This window comes from Typopeltis vanoorti, chromosome 20, assembly GCF_054136105.1.
Source record: "Typopeltis vanoorti isolate ZY-2024b chromosome 20, IOZ_Tvanoo_1.0, whole genome shotgun sequence".
NCBI lineage: Eukaryota > Metazoa > Arthropoda > Arachnida > Uropygi > Thelyphonidae > Typopeltis > Typopeltis vanoorti.
In genome coordinates this window covers 44302704-44322257 of record NC_143568.1, presented here as the reverse complement: position 1 = coordinate 44322257, position 19554 = coordinate 44302704, and the positions used below count along the sequence as shown (strand labels likewise).

Here is a 19554-nt window from a genome sequence, read left to right as displayed (position 1 = left end):
TCACAGCAGCACACGTAGCAATTGGTTAGTAGGACAATCACAAACATCCATGCCCTTGGCAGGAGAGCAGATACGATAACCACTTGGCCAACCAGGCTGGATATACAAGTGGAGTGATGCCTGAATGTCACAATCTCCTAATTAAACAGTGTTGCTGACAGGTACATGTTCACAGTTTGTCTAACTGGTAATGGTTACTTCCAGAAGGATAATGCATCATGTGCAAGGATGATGCGTAATGCATTATAATCACAGGTCATTTGAGAATGGTTTAAGGACATTGCTCAGAATGAGCCATCTGTGATACTGATCAGGTGTATAGGCTAGCATTCTATGGAATGCTTTTGGCAATTCATCCATGCTCAGATTAGCTGAGGAAGGGATGTAGGTAAGGCTATTATGTAAATGACAGTTACCTAAGAAATTGATCACTGAGTGTATGTGCATTTATATTATTATTATTATTATTATTATGCAGGCTCCTCAATGGAGTCAACAACTCATCAAATGAGGATCTCTTGCAAATCATACAATGTCTAAATACCTACCATACCCTTCTTTGAAAAAAAAAAAAAAAATTCACCAAAGACATATACTCACTATTCAAAATGCATCTGAATTCAGGTGAGTACAGTAGTCAAGATGCAATCTTATTAATACCTTGTACAGTGGAAGAATAACTTCTTTAGACTCTCCCACCTTAGCAATATGGCTTCTAAACTATTTGTGTACCATCACACCTAGATCTCTAGCTTCACTGACACTCACAGCAAATCACCATTAATACAATACTCTGCCTGCATTTGTTTATGCGGGGAAAAAATTATTTTTAGTAATCAGCAATTCCTTTTAGTCATAAAAATCATAATAACAAGTATCTACACAGTAAAGTATGAAGTTAATTTTTTTTATATATTTACTGCATCATTATATTCATAGAAAATCTCTCTCAAGTTCTGATAATTATTATGGTAACAATCAAATTAAGAAAACATCAATAATTGTTCTCAAGTATCTACAATCAATATGTAATATAAATTGGATAGGTTAAATTATATGGGACATAGCTTATTCGATGGACTCATCCCTCGATGAGTCCAATGACTCCCTGGAGTTGCCCGTAATAATAATAGCTTATAACTTACTTTTTAGTTCTAGCAATTCTTCATCTGCAATCTTCTTATTTTCTCTTGTCTCTGAGAGAAGTTCTGCAGATTTCACAAACAAGGAAAACCAAGGAAAGGGAGGGGGGGGGGGGGAAGCAGATGAAAAAGAAATTTAATATAAAAAAAAATGCATAAAAATTTATAAAAATAAACATAAAATATATTTTATACCCTTTCAAAAGGTGAAGAATATATTGCATTTTTAAATGCAATAAATAAAGAAGGATTAAATTTACACAGAATATTAAAACTCATATTGCTAATTTAGTTTGAAAATCTAGTAAAACTACATTAAATATTTTTATAAGCATATTCATTTGTGGCATTATATGTTGCAAACTTAACAATGTTAAGATTCAGAAATAACATTTTAAAGAAAAAGTGATTTTTAGCGATGTAAACAAGTGTGCGAGAACTATGATCCACTAGAATTAAAATCATAAATTGTAGCATGCAAAATTGTTTTAAAAAAATTAAATTTACTGAGTCTTGAAACAGAGACTGTTACAAATCACAAGACGCAATGGATGATAGCTTATCTTTATCAGCTTAAAATATATCAGTGTCCTAAAAATAATCATAGAAATCAATTTGTATTAACTTTATTATTACAGATAATAATAAATTTAGTTTAATCCTTTATCCATGTATAAGCAAATAAAGTTTGCGCCTGAAGTATCTTCAGGACTGAGGCAACTCATAGTAAAGGTAGACCAAGCTCTCATCACTCGTCTCAGTATCTCCCATAATGCAAAGCACATCTCCTTGCGGAGATGTATAATGCTATGCATTAAGGGCCACAACCCAGACCCAGAAGTGGTGATTACTAAGGCAGAAGCAATGGAGAGGTCATATTTATCTATACTTGTTATTATTACAGATGTTCTCTGGAAATTAACATTTTGTGTGTGTGTGTGTGTGTGTGTGTGTGTGTGTGTGTGTGTGTGTGTGTGTGTGGGTGTGTAGGTGTGAGAGAGGGAGACACTGTCTTCATTATATTTAATGAATAATGAAAAAAAATTTTTTTTTTTGCAGAGATCACTACATTGGAGAAATTCCCTGGAATATTGCAAGACTGTGATCTTTAAAACCAATGTGGCAACTTTAAGTTTTTTTTTTTTTTTTTTTTTGAATGAATGGTTACCTGACCACTATATCAGGAGAAAAGCAATTAGCTGGCAGTCTATTTCATTCATTATCAAAAGACATGACATGAATTACAACATGAATTCAAATTTCTATGGGGGCTGGTGCCAACGTTGCAAGGAGCTGTGTTACCACTGAATAGTAAACTAGGAGAAAATGTTTACCATTTTCTTTGAAAATAGTAAACATTTTCAGAGAAAAACGTGATTTCTCTGTAATTTTGCTGACAATCCCATCTTCTGTAATAAGCAAATTAATATAAACTGAATTCTTATTATTCTGTGGATACCAGTTTTTTTTTACAATTTTACAAGTCTGCGATATTTCATTTCATATAATGAATTTTTTATTGTGACAAATATAAGCTATTGATGATTTTCAATGTTGGCACACTGCTTATACTGAATCAATTATATATCAATTATACCGAATAAATTTTTGCAGTGAAGAAGATAATGCTTAAAGATTTTCATTCACCAAAGCATAGATCTATAGTTAATAAAGTGCAAAGGTGTGTACACATACATTCACAAAATACATGCATTAAAAAATAAAAATAAAACAGCCAACATTCATAAACATGCTATAACAAATATGCAATATTAATACAGAATACATTTACAAGTCAATAACATTAAGTGGGAAAATATTTATAAGGTTAATCAGCAAAGTAATAGCTTTATTAATCAGCATGCAGTAAATGAAACATGCAAATTAGTATAAACAGAGGGTTTAAACAAAAAACATAAACACAGTTATAAAATAAAGTCTACTCACAGAATTTAATACATTAAAACCTTGGTTAATGAAAGGCAAGTCCTTTTTTTTTTTTTTTTTTTTTTTTAAACAAAATCAGACCATTTACTTTCTAATTTTGCTTTTTTTTATTTCAACTTCTGGCTTTGCTTTAAACCCCAGGGAGACCTTGTGCCAATTCTCTACACCAAATAATTCCCCTCAATTTGTTCCTGCAGGGAAGGGAGGAGGGGAATATGCTCATTCCCTAACACCTTTCTCACTGAGTGAATATTTAAGGGGGGGGGGGTGAATATTTTATTGTATTTCTGATGATGGAAAAGTTCCGAATATATTATCCAATAATTATAATGTGCTAAAGGACATATTACATAATAAAGTGCAGCATAAATTTATATCTTCTTTAAAAATGCAACTGCAAAAAGATGTGGAAAAGACTGAGATTTTTTTTTTAGGTAAGAGTAGTCAATCTTGTAGGTGAAAAAGGATTTCAGGAATGAGAACGAGGAACTGATTTTTATTTAATGATAAAAGGCATAATGTGAAAAAAAAGTGAAACTAATGGCAAAAATGTGCACTCGTTTTTGTGTAGACATTGTATGGACAAAAATGATTTTTGACGATGTCCTTCAGCAGGAACGATATAGGATCGATTCCCATCTAAGATGCAAAGAACCTTTATCAGGACTTTTCAAGCAAAAGCAAGTTAGCTGGTACAGTGGTATTAAGCCAGGAGAACACACAATTTACATACAAAATATACTTATAGGCATAGGGTCAACAACTTTATCCTGGAATCATGATTACAAAATCCAAGGATACTCTGGATAGCTATGGGCATTTAAAGGCCTATAGAACTGTAGAAAAAGTTGAAGAATGGGAAACTGCATGACTGTGAAAAAGGGAGGACTTGTCTTACTAGCTTATTTTCTGCAATAAAGTGACATTTGAGTGGAATGGCTACACAGAATCCCATTACATAAGTTGGAGCAAATGAGGAGTTCATAGGATCACTTGGATGCTAAGAAACATACTGACAAGCAGTGATAAGGATGACTATTGTGTATAGATTTGAATGCCTTGGTTTCTTGAGGGTGTGAAATGGTGGAAGAATTGATCTTCTGATCAGAGAATGCCTGGTATTGCTTAATAGAGAGACATGTGATCAATCTCAATTACTAGGGACATGTTATCAATCCTCTAATATCCATGAAAGGGACATTATGATGGAGATAGTGGGATGGTTTGGGAAGAAATCTTGTTGGGTGGATGTCTTGACCTGTATGTACTTCCTAGTGAAACCACATATGCTGCAACTTATAGTGACAAGGTCCTAGACCCATATATTCATCTGTATAGAGGTGCAATAGGGGCATTATCGTCTTGTAATCATCTTAATTACAAGACGATAATGCACATCCTCATCAAGTGAAGCTCATTGATCAATATCATTAAGAAGAGACTATCATACATACGACCAAGCCAACCCAGGGATGCTCAAGTGCATGTTTTGCTGCTCTCAACCCCCCCCCCCCCCAAAAAAAAAAACCTTGAGGAACTTAGAAGAGCTTTGCAGGACAACAAATGACTGTTATTACCAACTGAACTCCTGAATATAATTATAAATATATGAACATTGTTGTGAGTGGTGACCATATTCCATATTGACACTTTGATAATCTCATTCTGACCTCTTGTTTTTGGCCTCATCTTCATGTACCCATTTGCTAATGAATTAAACGATTCATTTACAATTTTTTGTGGGCGTTTCTTTCATATATATATCATATCATATCATATACTGCTTTTCACTAAACTGCAAAAAATTCAACATAGTTTTTGAGTTATGATTTTCCTTTTTGTTACTTAATTTATCAGGGACGTGGCATAGAAGTCTAATATACAGATCACAGCAAATTAATGTTTTTCTTTTCACTTTACGTTATTACTATTACACAAAACTAACAATGTAACAAGGATCTTGGCTAACGCTAATACGTAGTATCAGACAAGCAAAACCTTATGTTTCAAAATGCAATCGTGAATGATTGCCTTTTGTCTCTGTTACTGCTGTTAGGTGTCATATCACAGATCCTTTTAATATCTGCAAAGCAATGTCTGTCTAAGACACAGAGCACTGGTGATGTAAGCAAAGCAGAGAATGGAGCTCTCAAATTATGTTATGCCTAAAGAATTAGTATGAGAGTTCAAGTACAATAATGTCTGTGAGTAGACTTAAAGAGTAACATGACAAAGAAACAAACTACCCACTACCTTGGAGAAGAGTTATGCTGCATGAGAAGTAATGAAGTGACAATTGGAACTCATCATTCTGGGCTAAAGGATAAACACATACATAAGTTGAAAAGAGTAGTCAGTGCAACACAAATCCAGCACAGGCATGTCATCACATTATTAACCATAATATTAACATGCTGCTAAAAAAGGAATAGTAGGGTTAACATAATAACAAAACAAACACACCAAAGGGATTTTAATAATGATGAAAAGGTATCAGCTTCAAAAAATATTGTTCATAATGGCAATAAACATATAATAATGAAAAAATGTTTATGTAAATATTTTAAAGAGTAAATGAATGAAAAGGTGTGTGTGTGTGTATATATATATATATATAACTGATATACAAAGTTCAGCAAAATGAAATATCATTATCTTTCAATTTAAAAACTGTTGGAATAAAATTCATAAAGAAAAGCATCATTCACACTTGTTACTGATTTAATATTAATGCACTATCAATTTCAATCCTTTCAGAGCAGATTTTTTTTTATTTTATATTTTTTTTAGTAACAAAGGTTAACTCTATACTAAGTTCAAGAACAAGTCAGGTAGTACATGAAATGTTTTACTTTGCCTCCATCCCCAATTTTCTACTGCAAAATAAATATATCTGCATTCATATACCCATTAAATCTCGATTAAAAATCACCATGACTGTTTCTGACAACTCCATGCACCAAACAAGTGTGTAATGATTCAATTTTTGTGTGCTGAAGGAAAAGCAAGTACATATAGTATGGCATCATTATTTTGTCACAGCAAAGCATATACGAATGGATTCACATATTGAAAAATAGTTGAAGTGACAAAAAATTATCAGGGTACTCATCCATATTGAATGATGTGAATGGCTACCCTGATGATCATATTGAATAAATATTACACTTATTTTCAAAATTTCAGACAGAGAAGAGTGAGTCACAAACCAATTGAAGGCTAGTGATAGTTCTCCATGTGCAAGATGCACTCTGTTAAAGAATTCTATTATTGTATAAAGTTACCCTATACGAGGAGTGTTCAACCCGTCGATCGCGATCGATCATGGAGTAATTTTTGGTCGATCTCTTGTGTATTCCTCCTTACAAATTTAATTAAAACTGAAAACATAATATTTTATTTATCATTATTTTGTATTATTTTTAATTCGCTTTAAGTGTATTGCTATTGTTTATTTATTTTTCGTTAAAATTTTCAAATCAGTAATTTTCTTATAAGTCTGGGTATATTAATTAATTTGGATCAGTGAAAGTCAAACAGTGAGTGAATACGATTATAAGCAAAGTGTAAAAACTCGATTGTAGCTTAAATATTAAATATTCCAAAGCACATTACATCGATTTTTTACTTAGCTTAAGTCCCATGTGAATATTGTAAAAAAATAAACTTTGTTTGTCTCGGTATAGTTTGTATTAAATGTTTTTATAAATAACTCTTTTGAAGCTAACTGTATATACTGCTTTAATAAGAATATGTTAGAGTGTTAAAAACAAAGACAATGTTTTTGTCGCCAAAGCTGTACATGGAGTCATTAGAAAGATTGTTATTGAAACTTGTATGTATGAGAAAGGCTTGCAGGCTCTAAGTGTAAACATCTCCGAAGTCAGTCAGAAAGAGTTCAAACAACTTTCCGATGGCCGGCAACTTACAATCAAAAGAAAGCAGAGGAGAACAAAAGCGTACCAAACTTGAAACTTAAGATGAAAGACTCATTCCGATTCTTTGGTATCAGTTTTTTCCAAACAATGCTGAATTTCACATTAACTTTTTTTTTTTTTTTAATCAAGCAGCATTATAATCAATCTGTTATTTTTTCTAACTTTGGTTTATCAAAATAGAGAAATAAATATTTTATTCCAATATATTTGTTGTATTAAAATAATTAAAAGTGATAAATAAATTTTTAAATACACAAATAAAGTTTTTAGTTGAGTATTTTTTTTTAGTTGTTTATTTGTGCGTAATCAGATATCAGGTTGGGGGGACGTGATGTATATAAGAGAGTAGATCGCCAAATAACTTTTTATAGAAAAGTAGCTTGCATAGTAATAAAGGTTGAAAACCACTGCTCTATACAATGTGTTTCTTTTTGTATGTCTCAAGCAAGATGTTTTGATGTAATTTTTTTTTACCTTTAACCATTAAGTCTTGCTTAGGTATAAATGAAATTAAGATAAGAAGTCGAGCAAATAAATGTTCATATGAAATGTCATGGAAATTAGTGTTGTATGCTGATTCCTGGAGAGAGAGATGAGAGAGTTAATGACAAAAATGACTGTTGTATTCACATTTTGGAATTAAGTGAACTCACCTTAATGTAAAACTTTGTGAAATGAAAAAAAAAATGTCAAAAATTCTTCTTGTTTGATTACGAAAATAAACTCTCATGCACTATTAAAATAACTTTATCAGCATTTCAAGCAAAGCACTGAACCCAGTAAAAGCAGTGCACAATGGTGGATTGGATCAGAAGTTTTTCTACTGTATTTCTAAGAATGCAGAGAAGTGAAGAGAATGTTAAGGGATGTTGCTAGGTATTTGATCGTGAAGAATGCTGTCTAGAAGAAGAGAAGGAGAATTATGGCGGTTTCTGCATCTTCAATATATGAAAACCAAAGAGCAATTAGAAGAAAGGTTAGAAATGCAAGACTGAGAGAAGAAATTCCTTAAAAAGAGACATGAAGTAATTATTAGTCCATGGAGGAAGAGGTAATGAAAAGGTAGCAGTGAGCACAACGTTGCATACACCAGGTTGATAACATTTAGCAAAATCGACACTTATTATTGAACAGTCTCTTCTACACCTGTCACCTACATACAGTCTGAATTTGTGGTTATTCTTTCACATTCATTCTTTCTTTTACTTACAGCACAACATGGAATTCTTTTGGGTTGTCTTTAGCTTGCAGAGCTGGTTTCTTTTCAGACAAACTTTCTGTACAATAGTTGTGACTCTTCTAGCCTGCTCCTAATAATTTTCATAACTGTGTGCATCGTCCTTATGCACATAGTATTCCTTCCACACATTCTTTTTCATACAAACCTATTGTTTAAAAAGATTACACATCCATTTCACTCCAACCCCATTTATCCACCAATTTTGATATTTCATCATTTAATCATCATCTGCCATGTACCCTCAAGGGGTGTACAGGATATGATAGTACTACATGAAAAAATTACATCATTACTAACTTCCTATCTACAATTTTCCTCCAAATCATTTAAGTATTATTTAAATTAAGGGGATATTAAATCCCGCATTGTGTTAAAACAGAATAAGAAACTCAAGGATTGGAATCAGAGAGTTTCACGCCAAATATAGCATAGTAAACTATAAAAGTATCAGCGACTACTAGCGTGAGCTAATGCACATAGTCCAAGTACGTAGTACAAACTCGGACAACTCGCAGCAAAGGTCGTAAAGTTCTACGCATTAGCTTACGCTAGTAGTCGCCGATACTTTTATAGTTTACTATGCTATATTCGGCATGAAACTCACTGATTCCAATCCTTGAGTTTCTTATTCTGTTTTAAAACAATGTGGGATTTAATATCCTCTTAATTTAAATAATGTTTATATCACCGAAATGAAGCTTATTGGCTCTTTATATTTAAGTAAATCATTTAAGTATTTTTTAAACAGTTCCTATGCACTATAGATATCCTTCCCATCCAACAACTGATTGCCATTGGTGCAGAACTCAGCATACTCCTCAGTTGGGCATAATTTTCTGCTTTGTAGTTCAGCATTTAACCTTTCCTTAATGGAACATTCATAAACTTAGAATAATGTAACAAAGCAAATTACTGTGCAAAACTAGCTAAACAAAACTCATGGGAAGGCTTTTGTAAGAACATTGAAATTAAATACCAGAAAAATGGCAAAATAATTTGGAGATTAATGAAAAAGCTTAGAAATGGAGGAAAGGATATTGTAAAGGGAATGATGATAAAGATGACATGAAAACTGAAGATAAAGATATTTTGGATATCTGGATTGCTAAATGAAACAAGTAGTAACAGCATTTTGGTAGGAATGATCAACAATACATATCAATACCTGAAGAAGCAAAAGTCATCAAAAACCTGAAATGTGAGAAGGCAGCTGGAGTAGATAATATTTGATAAGAACTGATCAAATATGCAGGTATAAATGTTCAGAGGGAGCAAATTCTGGATGATCAGAGTAGAACTCTCATAGTACCTATAAAAAGGGAAATAAAATTAAAAGTAAGAATTACAGAGGAATTTCATTATTGAATATTCCTGGTAAGATTTATGCAAGGACAATTGAAAAAGACTAAGAAAATTGTGGAAGGGAAGCTTGGAGAAGAACAAGTTGGATTCAGGCCAAATAGCAGTTATTAGGACCGGATTGTCACTTTAAGACAAATAGTTGAGAAATCATGGGAATACAACAAGGATCTGTATTTGAGTTTTGTAAATCTGGAAAAGGCATATGAAAACATGGCAAGAGAAAAGCAGTTCGAAACATTTCAGTTATATAGTGGGACATTATATCAAGCAATACTTAGTCTATATTTGAGTTGTAAGTCAGCAGTTAGAATTGAAGGATGTACAGGAAGATGGCTTGATGTTAAATCAGGTGTGAGACAAGGGTGTACATTATTTCCACTGTTATTTATTATCTATGACGGTGTGCTGTAAAGTTGTGATAATCACCATGAAGGAATTGAGGTAAACCACGTAACTTACACATTATTCTACATATTCCCCATGAAGTATCATACACTTGTTTTACAATGCTGCATCATTTACATTCCTCTGAGAAAAAAGTCTTTCCCTTGTTGCACAAACCAGTCATTTTTGTTCTAGGTTTTTATTGGAATTTTTCACCTCTCCCACTTGTATATGGTAGGGATGTGCCAAATATTTGGTTTTGTTTTGGTATTTTGCCCGAATCATCAGAAAGATTCGGTATTTGGTCAGCCAAAACAGAAAAATTTTTGTTACATGCATCATAAACACAATCAATCAAGAAAATCCTCCCCTTATCTTATGAAACTGTTCAAATAGAAGTGTTTCAGAGGCTAATTAGTAACCTATTCTGCAGTACAATTTTCTCAGAAAAAAATTTTTCTGAGAAATTGTACTCAGAAAAAAACTCAGCTATCAGTATCCTTGAAAGTTTTTTTTTTCATTAATCGGAAAAATTTATGAAGAAACCACATGTATACCACTCAAAAAAGGCTGAAAAATGAATTTTCTTACATCATTATTGCAAATTCCTTTTGATTATTAAATCCATAATTATCTATATTTCACAATTTAAAATAAGTGCAATGTTTTTCTTTTTCTGATTTTCATGTTGTATTGTTTTTTTAAAAAAGGACACCTTGGTGGAACCAAGAGGTCCAAAAAGCTGTCCGGGCAAAAAAGGAGGCCTACCTAACATGGCTTAGGGTTAGGTCACCTGAGATGCATTTCCGGTACACTGAGGCACGAAAAAACAGCAAAGCAGAAGGCTTGGATTCTGGCAGACCATCCGCCGCCTTCAAGGGAGGAAATCGTGCACAGCAAGGGCAATTAAGGCCGCTGATGGTGCACTTTTTTAACAACCGAGAAGGATATCCTCCACAGATGGAGGGAATACTTTGAGAGCCTTCTTAACCCAGGTGGTCCAGCAGTTGTGGACATCCAAGAGATGCAGATCGGGGCAATGACTAGTCTCACAGTAGAAGAGGTCCATTTAGCAATAAAATTGCTAAAATCAGACAAGGCTGCTGGTGATGATGAAATTTGCCCCGAAATGCTAAAAGCTTTAAATCGAGATGGGGGGTTCTCTGGCTGACTCGAGTGTGCCAGGCTGCTTGGATATCTGGGCGAGCACCAAAGCAATGGCAGACAGGCATAATAATACCAATTTTCAAGAAGGGAGACCAGAGAGATTGCAGCAACTATCATGACATCTCTCTGCTCAGCCTGCCTGGGAAAGTATATGCTAGGTGCTTGAAAAGAAGGTGCAGGAGCATAGTTGAGTCAAAGTTCCAGGAAGAACAATGTGGCTTTCATCCTGGTAGAAGCACAACTGACCAAAGCTTCACTTTAAGGCAAGTCTTTGAGAAATCTTGAGAATATGCCGAGACTGTCTACACGTTTGGTGGACTTGGAGAAGGCATATGACCGGGTTCCTCGGGATAAGCTCTGGCAAGTAGTACAGGAGTATGGAGTGTATGGCCAACTATTAGCTGCAATCAAGTCCCTGTATGAATGCCCGGAGTTTTGTGTCAGGGTAAACAGCACAAAGTCTGAATCTTTCACAGTCTCCGTTGGCCTCCGCCAAGGGATTCTGTGTTCTGTCACCCCTCCTTTTCATAATATTTATGGACTGGATTGATAGGCACAGCTGAGGCAGTGAGTGTGTCAGAATTGGAAGATGTAGCATTGGATGTCTGCTTTTTGCAGATGACCTAGTTCTGCATAGTTCTTCCACAGATGACTTCCAGCGGACCCTGGATAGGTTTGTAGCTGTTTGTGCAGAAGCTGGAATGAAGATCAGTGTGGTCAAAACTGAAACATTTGTGGTCTCAAGAAGACAACCATCCCAGTGCACTCTACATGTGAGTGGAGTCCCACTGAGGCAGGTGGAGAAGTTTAAATATCTTGGGTCCATATTCACGAGTGATGGAAAGTGGGACGAAGAGCTAGATACTCGGATTGGCTCAGTAAGCGCAATGCTGTGGAAGCTTGGCCGTTCGGTAGTATTGAAGTGGGAGTTAAGCCAGAAGGCAAAGCTGGCTGTCTTCAATACAGTCTATGTCCCCATCCTCACCTATAGTCATGAGAGTTGGGTAACGACTGAAAGAATGTGGACACGAATCCAAGCGGATGAAATGAGGTTCCTTCGAGGGATTGCAGGGCAAGACTCAAGAGTCAGAAGCTCTGCAATTCGGGAAACCCTCAATACTCAACCGTTGCTTCTCTGTGTTGAGAGATCACAGTTACGTTGGTACGGACACTTGGTCAGAATGCCACAAGAGAGGCTGCCCCAGCAGGCCCTCTTTGCCAAGCCAGAGGGTGGGAGGCCACGTGGAAGGCCGCTGAATAGATTATATTCAAAACCTTGGGTGGACACGTTTGGGAGTCCCACCAGAACACCTGAGCTTGGTGGCGGAGGATCGTGACCATTGGAAGTTCCTCTTGCAGCTGCTGCCCCCACAACCCAGTTAGGAAAGGTGGGCCTTGAAGATGAATGAATGAAATGTTTTTTAAATACAGTGTTCTCTTGAAATTAAATGAAAGTTCATTATTATATTGAAATGAAGGATATTATAGATCCATCTACATTTTATATCCAAACGTAGAAAGAAAATGAAGTTAGACAATTTAAAAGCAAGCAAATAAGAATAAGACTGGAATTGGAGTTGCCTTGGCTTGCATTATTTAAACAGCACGAACTCCACTCACAAACCATATATTCATATTTGATTAATGCTTTAGGTAAGTTTCAATAGCCTTAACCACCAGGTTTCAAATTTAGCAAGCTCAAGAAAATTACAAGCAGAAACGTAGATTACAGCTCATTCAATTCTGTAATTAAGCTATATCAGATAGTTAAATTCATCATAAGTTATCTTTAGGCAGGTGCAAACGGAAATATTAAATTACAGAGCTAAGAAAAAAACTCATATCTTATATAAGATACTGTAATAGCCAATAGATTAATTTATATTTTACAGTAAAATATGGAAACAAGTTAACATAGACAATTTTTCTCACTTTCAAAAATATACTAGAATGCTTTTGAGATTATGATCTTACAAACTCTGGTAAATTTTCGAAACTTTTACATTTGGCTATAAAATATGGATGAATCCATAATATTCGCCTTTAAATTATCTACTTCATTTCAAACTGAAGCACCTTGGTTCTATACTTAAAATTTTGAGAGTTATTATATTTAGGAAAAGCAACATTTTATTTTTCGTTTTTATCAAAGATATCCCAAAAGTTTGGCAACGTTGAAAATACAGAAATGGATTGAAGAAATATGCTTAAATAGGCATTTATCTTTAATACCTCCCATTTCTGTTTATTTATATATATATATAAATATATATATATAGAAAGTTAGAGAGTTTTGAATAAAGAAAAGAGCTTTTGAGAATACAATCCTTGGCATCAGAGTTGCCTTAGCTTGCACTACTTTAAAAAACTTCTAAGTTTCTCTAAGTAGTGCATGAAATATAGATTGGTCTGTTTATTTTATAGTGCCAAAATAAATACATTTAGGCTCTTCTTTGATAATTACTCTTAAGCACCAACTGTCATTTGTAGCCCCGGGAGTGCTCGTGTCTTTTAAGTAATGCAAGCTAAGACAACGCCAATGCCTAAGAGGTTGTATTCTCAAACTTTCTGGTCAATTTTCAAAATTTTCCAAGTGTGTGTGTGTGTATATATATATATATATATATATATATTCATTATTTTATTCTAATACACGTATTTTATTCTTTCTTCATTTCCACAATTTGGCCAAAGCATAACTAAATTTTAAACATTGCGAATTCAATTTCATAAACAAACGTTTGGAACAAAAAATATACACTCGTGAAAAAGTCATTAAAATTTATATCAATTCTCCCCACCCTTTCCAAAACATTTGTTTATAAAATTTATTCAGTATGTTTTGGCCAAATCCTGCTTCAGCACATCCTTACCATATGGATCCCATTATGAAGGAAAGTAGTATTAAACTTGATATCAAAATTGGAGATGTTAATCTCACCTCTTTACTTTATGCAGATTATGTTATACTTCTAAATAAATCCAGTAAAAGTATGCAGGATTCCCAAACTAAATTTGGTTTGACAATCAGTAATAAAGAGTGAAAGACAATGAAAATAAACAGAAATTGAAAACATCAACTGCATCCTGATGGAGAACCAGTAGAACACGTAAAACATTTCAGCTATTTGGGCACAATTTTTTTGCGAAGATGGCAAATCAAATATGGAAATAGACAAAGAGTTAGCAAAGCTGGTAATGGTAGGAAATCTACTGAATGAATTTATATGGAATAGGAGAGAAATTAGTCAAACTCTACGCTAGTTGTATACAAAACAGTGTTGAAACCAATTTATATTTATGGATCTGAGTGCTGGGTTAGAAATAAAACACTTCATCAAGGAGATTAAAGATCACACACATGAGAGTTCTGAGAAAGATTACAGGTGTAAAAAAAAAAGATGACACCATCATATTGAAAATAGGAAAGAACCTGACTTTGTTAGCATTCCAGAATATTAATCGAGCTAATCATAGTCATAACTAAATATCAACAGGAAACCTATCAACCAGAATATTCTCATCATTCTTTCAACTCAGGACTTTTTTTTTTTTTTTTTTTTTAAGTAACTCTTCCACCAAATACACTAGACTGATATCTGCTTTCTTCTTGGCAAACTCTGACCAGTCTTGGTCATGCTTTTTACCTTTCACAGATTAGTCTCCTTCCAGCCAATTTGAATCTTGTATCCCATGGCACAGTATCAGTGATAACTGGTATGCCCTCCAGGATTTCTATGCCTCTTTTCCAGTCAGATTACTGTTTTAGCTCTGCTGATCCAAACATCTACTCCGTTACTAATAACTGAAATAATCCTTATTGGATTACTTTGGTAATTGGTTCAGGATAGGTGTATATTTTCTGATCTCTATCCAAATTCTGGTTCTATAAAAATTATGCTTCTGCAATTCATGATAAAAATACAGCCTATGTTCAATGGCTCAAGTGAAAAATTTCGACTTACTCAGCTTACACCACAGCCCAAAAAATTATCAACACCACAGCCTACAAAAATTATCAACAAATCTAAAGGGCAAAATGCAATAAGTGTGCCTCTTGCTCAACTGGCAGATGAGCCTTCTGGTCCCTTGCTAAGGCTGTTGGACATAACTTTTGTCCTTCCTTGTTTCCACCTCTCTCACATCCTGATGGTGACATATCTAGAGATAAGATGGACCTCTAGGCATGTCTTTTTCTCCAACTTTTGTTTAGATGACCAAGGTAAATCCTCCAGTGATATTGCAAATTGCTCATTGACCTCCTCTAATCTTTTGACAGGACATCAGAACAATACTCATCAATCTTGATACTAATAAGTCTCCTAGTCAAGATGGTATCCTTCTGTGTTCAAAAGTTGAGCTCCAGCATTAATACCCCCATGTTTTTTATATATTATACAAATTTTTTATATAAGCTGTCAATATGGAATCCACACAACAACATGGAAGCAAGCCTTTATTCAGCTTGTACCTAAAAAATAACAGACATTAACTATCAAAATAATGTCCCATTGCACTCACCTCTCAACAGGAGGTCATCAACAACCAACTTACTTCTTCACTACCTGGAGCCGTCAGTTAGTTAATGATCACCAGTTCGGATTCTGACATTCTACAGCAGACCTTCTCACTAACCTTACCAACCTTTGGACATAGGCATAGAAATATTTGGAGAAACACATGCAGGTTCTTTTGTGTATACCTTAAAGATATTCACTACCTGGAGACCCATCAGTTTCACGGTGGATAGTTTCCTCTCATTCACATTTCTTTATCAATATGCTAGAGTACCTCAGGGTTCTGAAGTGTCATCAACAGTCTTCTTCCTTTACATCCATGGCCTTCTCTACCCCCCCACTTCAAATCTTATTCATAATTTTGCTGATGATAGTATTCCTCTTCTTCATTTGAGAAGCCCTGTTGTAGAACTCAAATGACTGAAGCTTCAAGATCTGTCATAACCAGTCTTAAACACTAATCTCAATGTTCTCAAAGCAGGGCGAAGATAACTTAGGGAAATTGAATGCTATTAAAACACATTCCTGACATACTAACTTCAAGAAAGGAGGTCGTCCTATTTTACTTTGTCGTACTTTTGATAATATTATTGATATTCTTTCAAGATCTTTCACATTCAGTTTATCTGGGCATAAACATTATGTCAATGGCATTTTCAGCCTCTAAAAAACCTGGAAATTTTTTGGTTCAAATCGTTACTTTGGTTCAAATTGTTACCAATTAAAAATTAGTCATTTTTCTGCCGGTTGTATTTATATGCGAAACCAAAATTCAAAATCAATTTTGGTGCAATAAACAAAAGACGTGTCACAGATGTCTTTGTATGTTAAGGGGTTAACACCATAAATCTCAAATATGACCAACCTTAGAATATTGTCCTCACATCTTCAGTGGTGTACCCAAAACAACTCTAAGAATTCTTGACTGTATATAGAAGAGGGCAATCTATCTAATGCCTCTCTCAAAGGCTCCCACCAGTCACTTTCTCATAGGCACTCTGTTTCTGCATTATGCTTTCCTTATAGGTACTTTCATGAAAGGTGCTATGCTGAGCTGTCTGCCTTCTTTGGAAGAGCTTTCCAATAATGTTTTTCCCAATGAGTACAACTCCCAGCTTTTCAAATTAGTCAACAGATTACTTCTTTCTCCTTAATCACTTGCCTACACATGGCACTGTTGTGTTATAGGTCTTGTGAACTCTCATGTATAAGGACAATATAAAAAGTAATTATTACAGGACTTCAACTATGGGGCATAGGCTGGAAGATGAAACAGTGACATGGATGAATGGAATTTATACAGCTGCTAAGAGATAATTAAATAATATGTAATGGAGAAGGCTGGAACAGACATTGCAAACACTATACACAGAAGGAAAAGATATGGACTAAATGTCGACTTTGAAAAAACTAAAACAATGATATTCGGACAACAGGAGTTACTAAACAGAGTTACAATAGACAGATTTCAACTGGAAAATGTGGAACATTTCACATATCTTGGATGCCACATGACGCATGACTTGGACCCCAAAAAAGAGATAAAAATTAGAATAGCCAGCGCAACAACTATTTTAAAAGCCATGGACAAAACATGGAAGAGCCGAGCTATAAAGATGCAAACTAAACTGCACATTGTAGAAACCTGTATCTTCAGCAGCATGATCTATGGATGCGAGGCCTGGGTACTCCTGAGAGAATCTGAAAGGATGATATTGGCATTTGAGAGGAAGTGCTATAGAAAGATCTTGAGAATAAGCTGGATACAGAAAGTGAACAACGAGGAAATCCAGACGAACACAATCAAAAGAAAACGTGATCCAGAAAATAATCAAAAGGAAACTATGTCTATTTGGCCATATATGTAGAATGAATGATGAGAGAAAATTAAAAACGTTGCTGTTTGGAATGATTGAAGAAAAGAACAAAAGAGGAAGACCAAACAGAGAATGGGGCGATGACATCGTCAAATGGTGTGGAAACTCTATACACAAATTGAGTCATCTTGCACAAAACAGAACGCAATGGAAGAATCATATCAAGATGGCAGTAGACAACTACGGGCATTGGACCCATGGTTGTTGATGATGATGAAGAATGGAGAAGACTCAGGTTTGAGAGCATCACAGAATTAGTGAATAACCAAAGTAACCAAATTGCTTCTGAGTGGAGAGAATGATTATGTAGTCTTAACTTGGAAGATTGCCACATATACTGAATTTTTAATTAAGAAGGAGGTGGGGATATGTGGAATTACAGGTCAGCTGATTATGACAAGCTGAGGAATCAACTTTTATCAATGCATTATCTGGAGGAGAAAAATATTAGTAGTATATGGAGGATGGTCAAGGGGAAGTTGAAGAAAGCATTTAAGGAGAATAAATCATGCAGGATTTAGATGGATAAGGCATCACTGGGCAAGGTTGTAAAAAAAAAAAGCTTTCTAAAGGGATATATAAAGAGAAAGGCATTCAACAAGCTCATGGGCAATACAAAGCATGAGAAAGTCATCAGTATGGCCAGGAAGGCAAAATTAGATGAGAGAACTAGTAGCCAAGCAGGCCAAAGAAAATCCCAAAGAGGTCTTTCACTAAGTGACAAATAAAAAGAACAAAGAAGCAGATTAAACAGTTGAGTTAATGAGTGATCGCTTCGCATCCAGGTGGAGATAATGCGATACTATAGCTATAGAATTAGATGAGATGTTTACCAGTGTATTTAGGCTCAATGCAAAGGAATTGTAGCTCCTCCAACCAAGCGGTTTAAGTCAGCTCTAAGAAGCTCTATGAATAGTTCATTGCAGTGTGCAACATAGAGCGACAAACTTCGAAAGGCATTATGAGTATGAGCAATTTATTCATGAACTAGTATATTCAAAGACACGACAGACAACACTAGATAAGGTTTTAAAATAAATTTTATCTTGCTGCTTAATAAAAAGTTATTATAACAATAAATTAAATAAATAAACTAAATCATAACAATAAATTGAAATAAATGATGCATTTTTTATATTCTTTGCTTAATGTTATCAGAAGGTTATTGTTATCGAAAAGCGACTGCCCCAAAGTGATCACAATAAGCAGCGTCTAGTGTATATATCAAACTTTAATTCTTGTTGCAATGAATATGAAAAAATATCACTCTGGCTACTTCTTTCAATTTCTAACATAGCCAGTATATGAAATAAAAGCATTTTATTGTATTATGGGGGTGGTCTGAAAGGTTCTCAGCCTAACAAAGGGCATCGCGAATACATTTATTCGTGATGCTCCAGCACCATTATCCCATTCCTGTAGTAGTTCTCAGTAAGATATGCAAAATACCCCTCTACAGCTGCAATCACCTCTTGATTGGAAGAAAAACACTGACCAGCAAGGAAAAATTTTAGTTTTGGCAAGAGATAGAAGTCAGAGGGAGCCAAATCTGGGGAATAGAGTGGATGTTCCAACAGTTCATAGTGCAGATCCCTTAATTTTCCCATTGCCAAAACACTTTTGTTGGCAGGTGCATTGTCCTGATGAAAGATGATTTTTTTCTTCTGCAAACTGGGTTCTTTTCTCACAAATTTTTTTGTCTAGTCAGGTTAAAAGATTGGAATAATATTTCCCGGTTATTGTTTTATCCTTTTCAAGATAATTAATAAACAAAATGCCTTTAGCATCCTAAAACACCGATGCCATGACCTTTCCTGCTGATGGAACTGACTTTGTCTCTTTGGCACTGAAAAACCGGCTTCTGTCCACTGTTTTGGATTCTGGTGGGTAATGGTGAATCGAAGTCTCATCCATAGTAATAAATCAACGAATAAAATAAGTTTGATTCTTGCTAAAATGTTTCAAGCACTGTCCAGAGAT

The 19554-nt window shown here is 34.7% G+C and overlaps 1 protein-coding gene across 3 annotated transcripts in view; it reads right to left on the bottom strand.

Annotated features, from left to right (window-relative positions):
• Slmap (Sarcolemma associated protein) overlaps nucleotides 1–19554 on the bottom strand; it is a 545241-nt gene that overhangs the window by 178003 nt on the left and 347684 nt on the right. For 2 of the 3 annotated variants that reach the window (XM_090409867.1, XM_090409869.1), the window contains exons 15-16: nucleotides 5343–5405; nucleotides 1146–1208 (exon numbers count right to left, since the gene is read on the bottom strand). In XM_090409867.1, coding sequence (XP_090265993.1) covers nucleotides 1146–1208; nucleotides 5343–5405 — 126 coding nt within the window. The remainder of the gene's footprint in view (nucleotides 1–1145; nucleotides 1209–5342; nucleotides 5406–19554) is intronic. The other variant, XM_090409868.1, reaches the window with a different exon arrangement.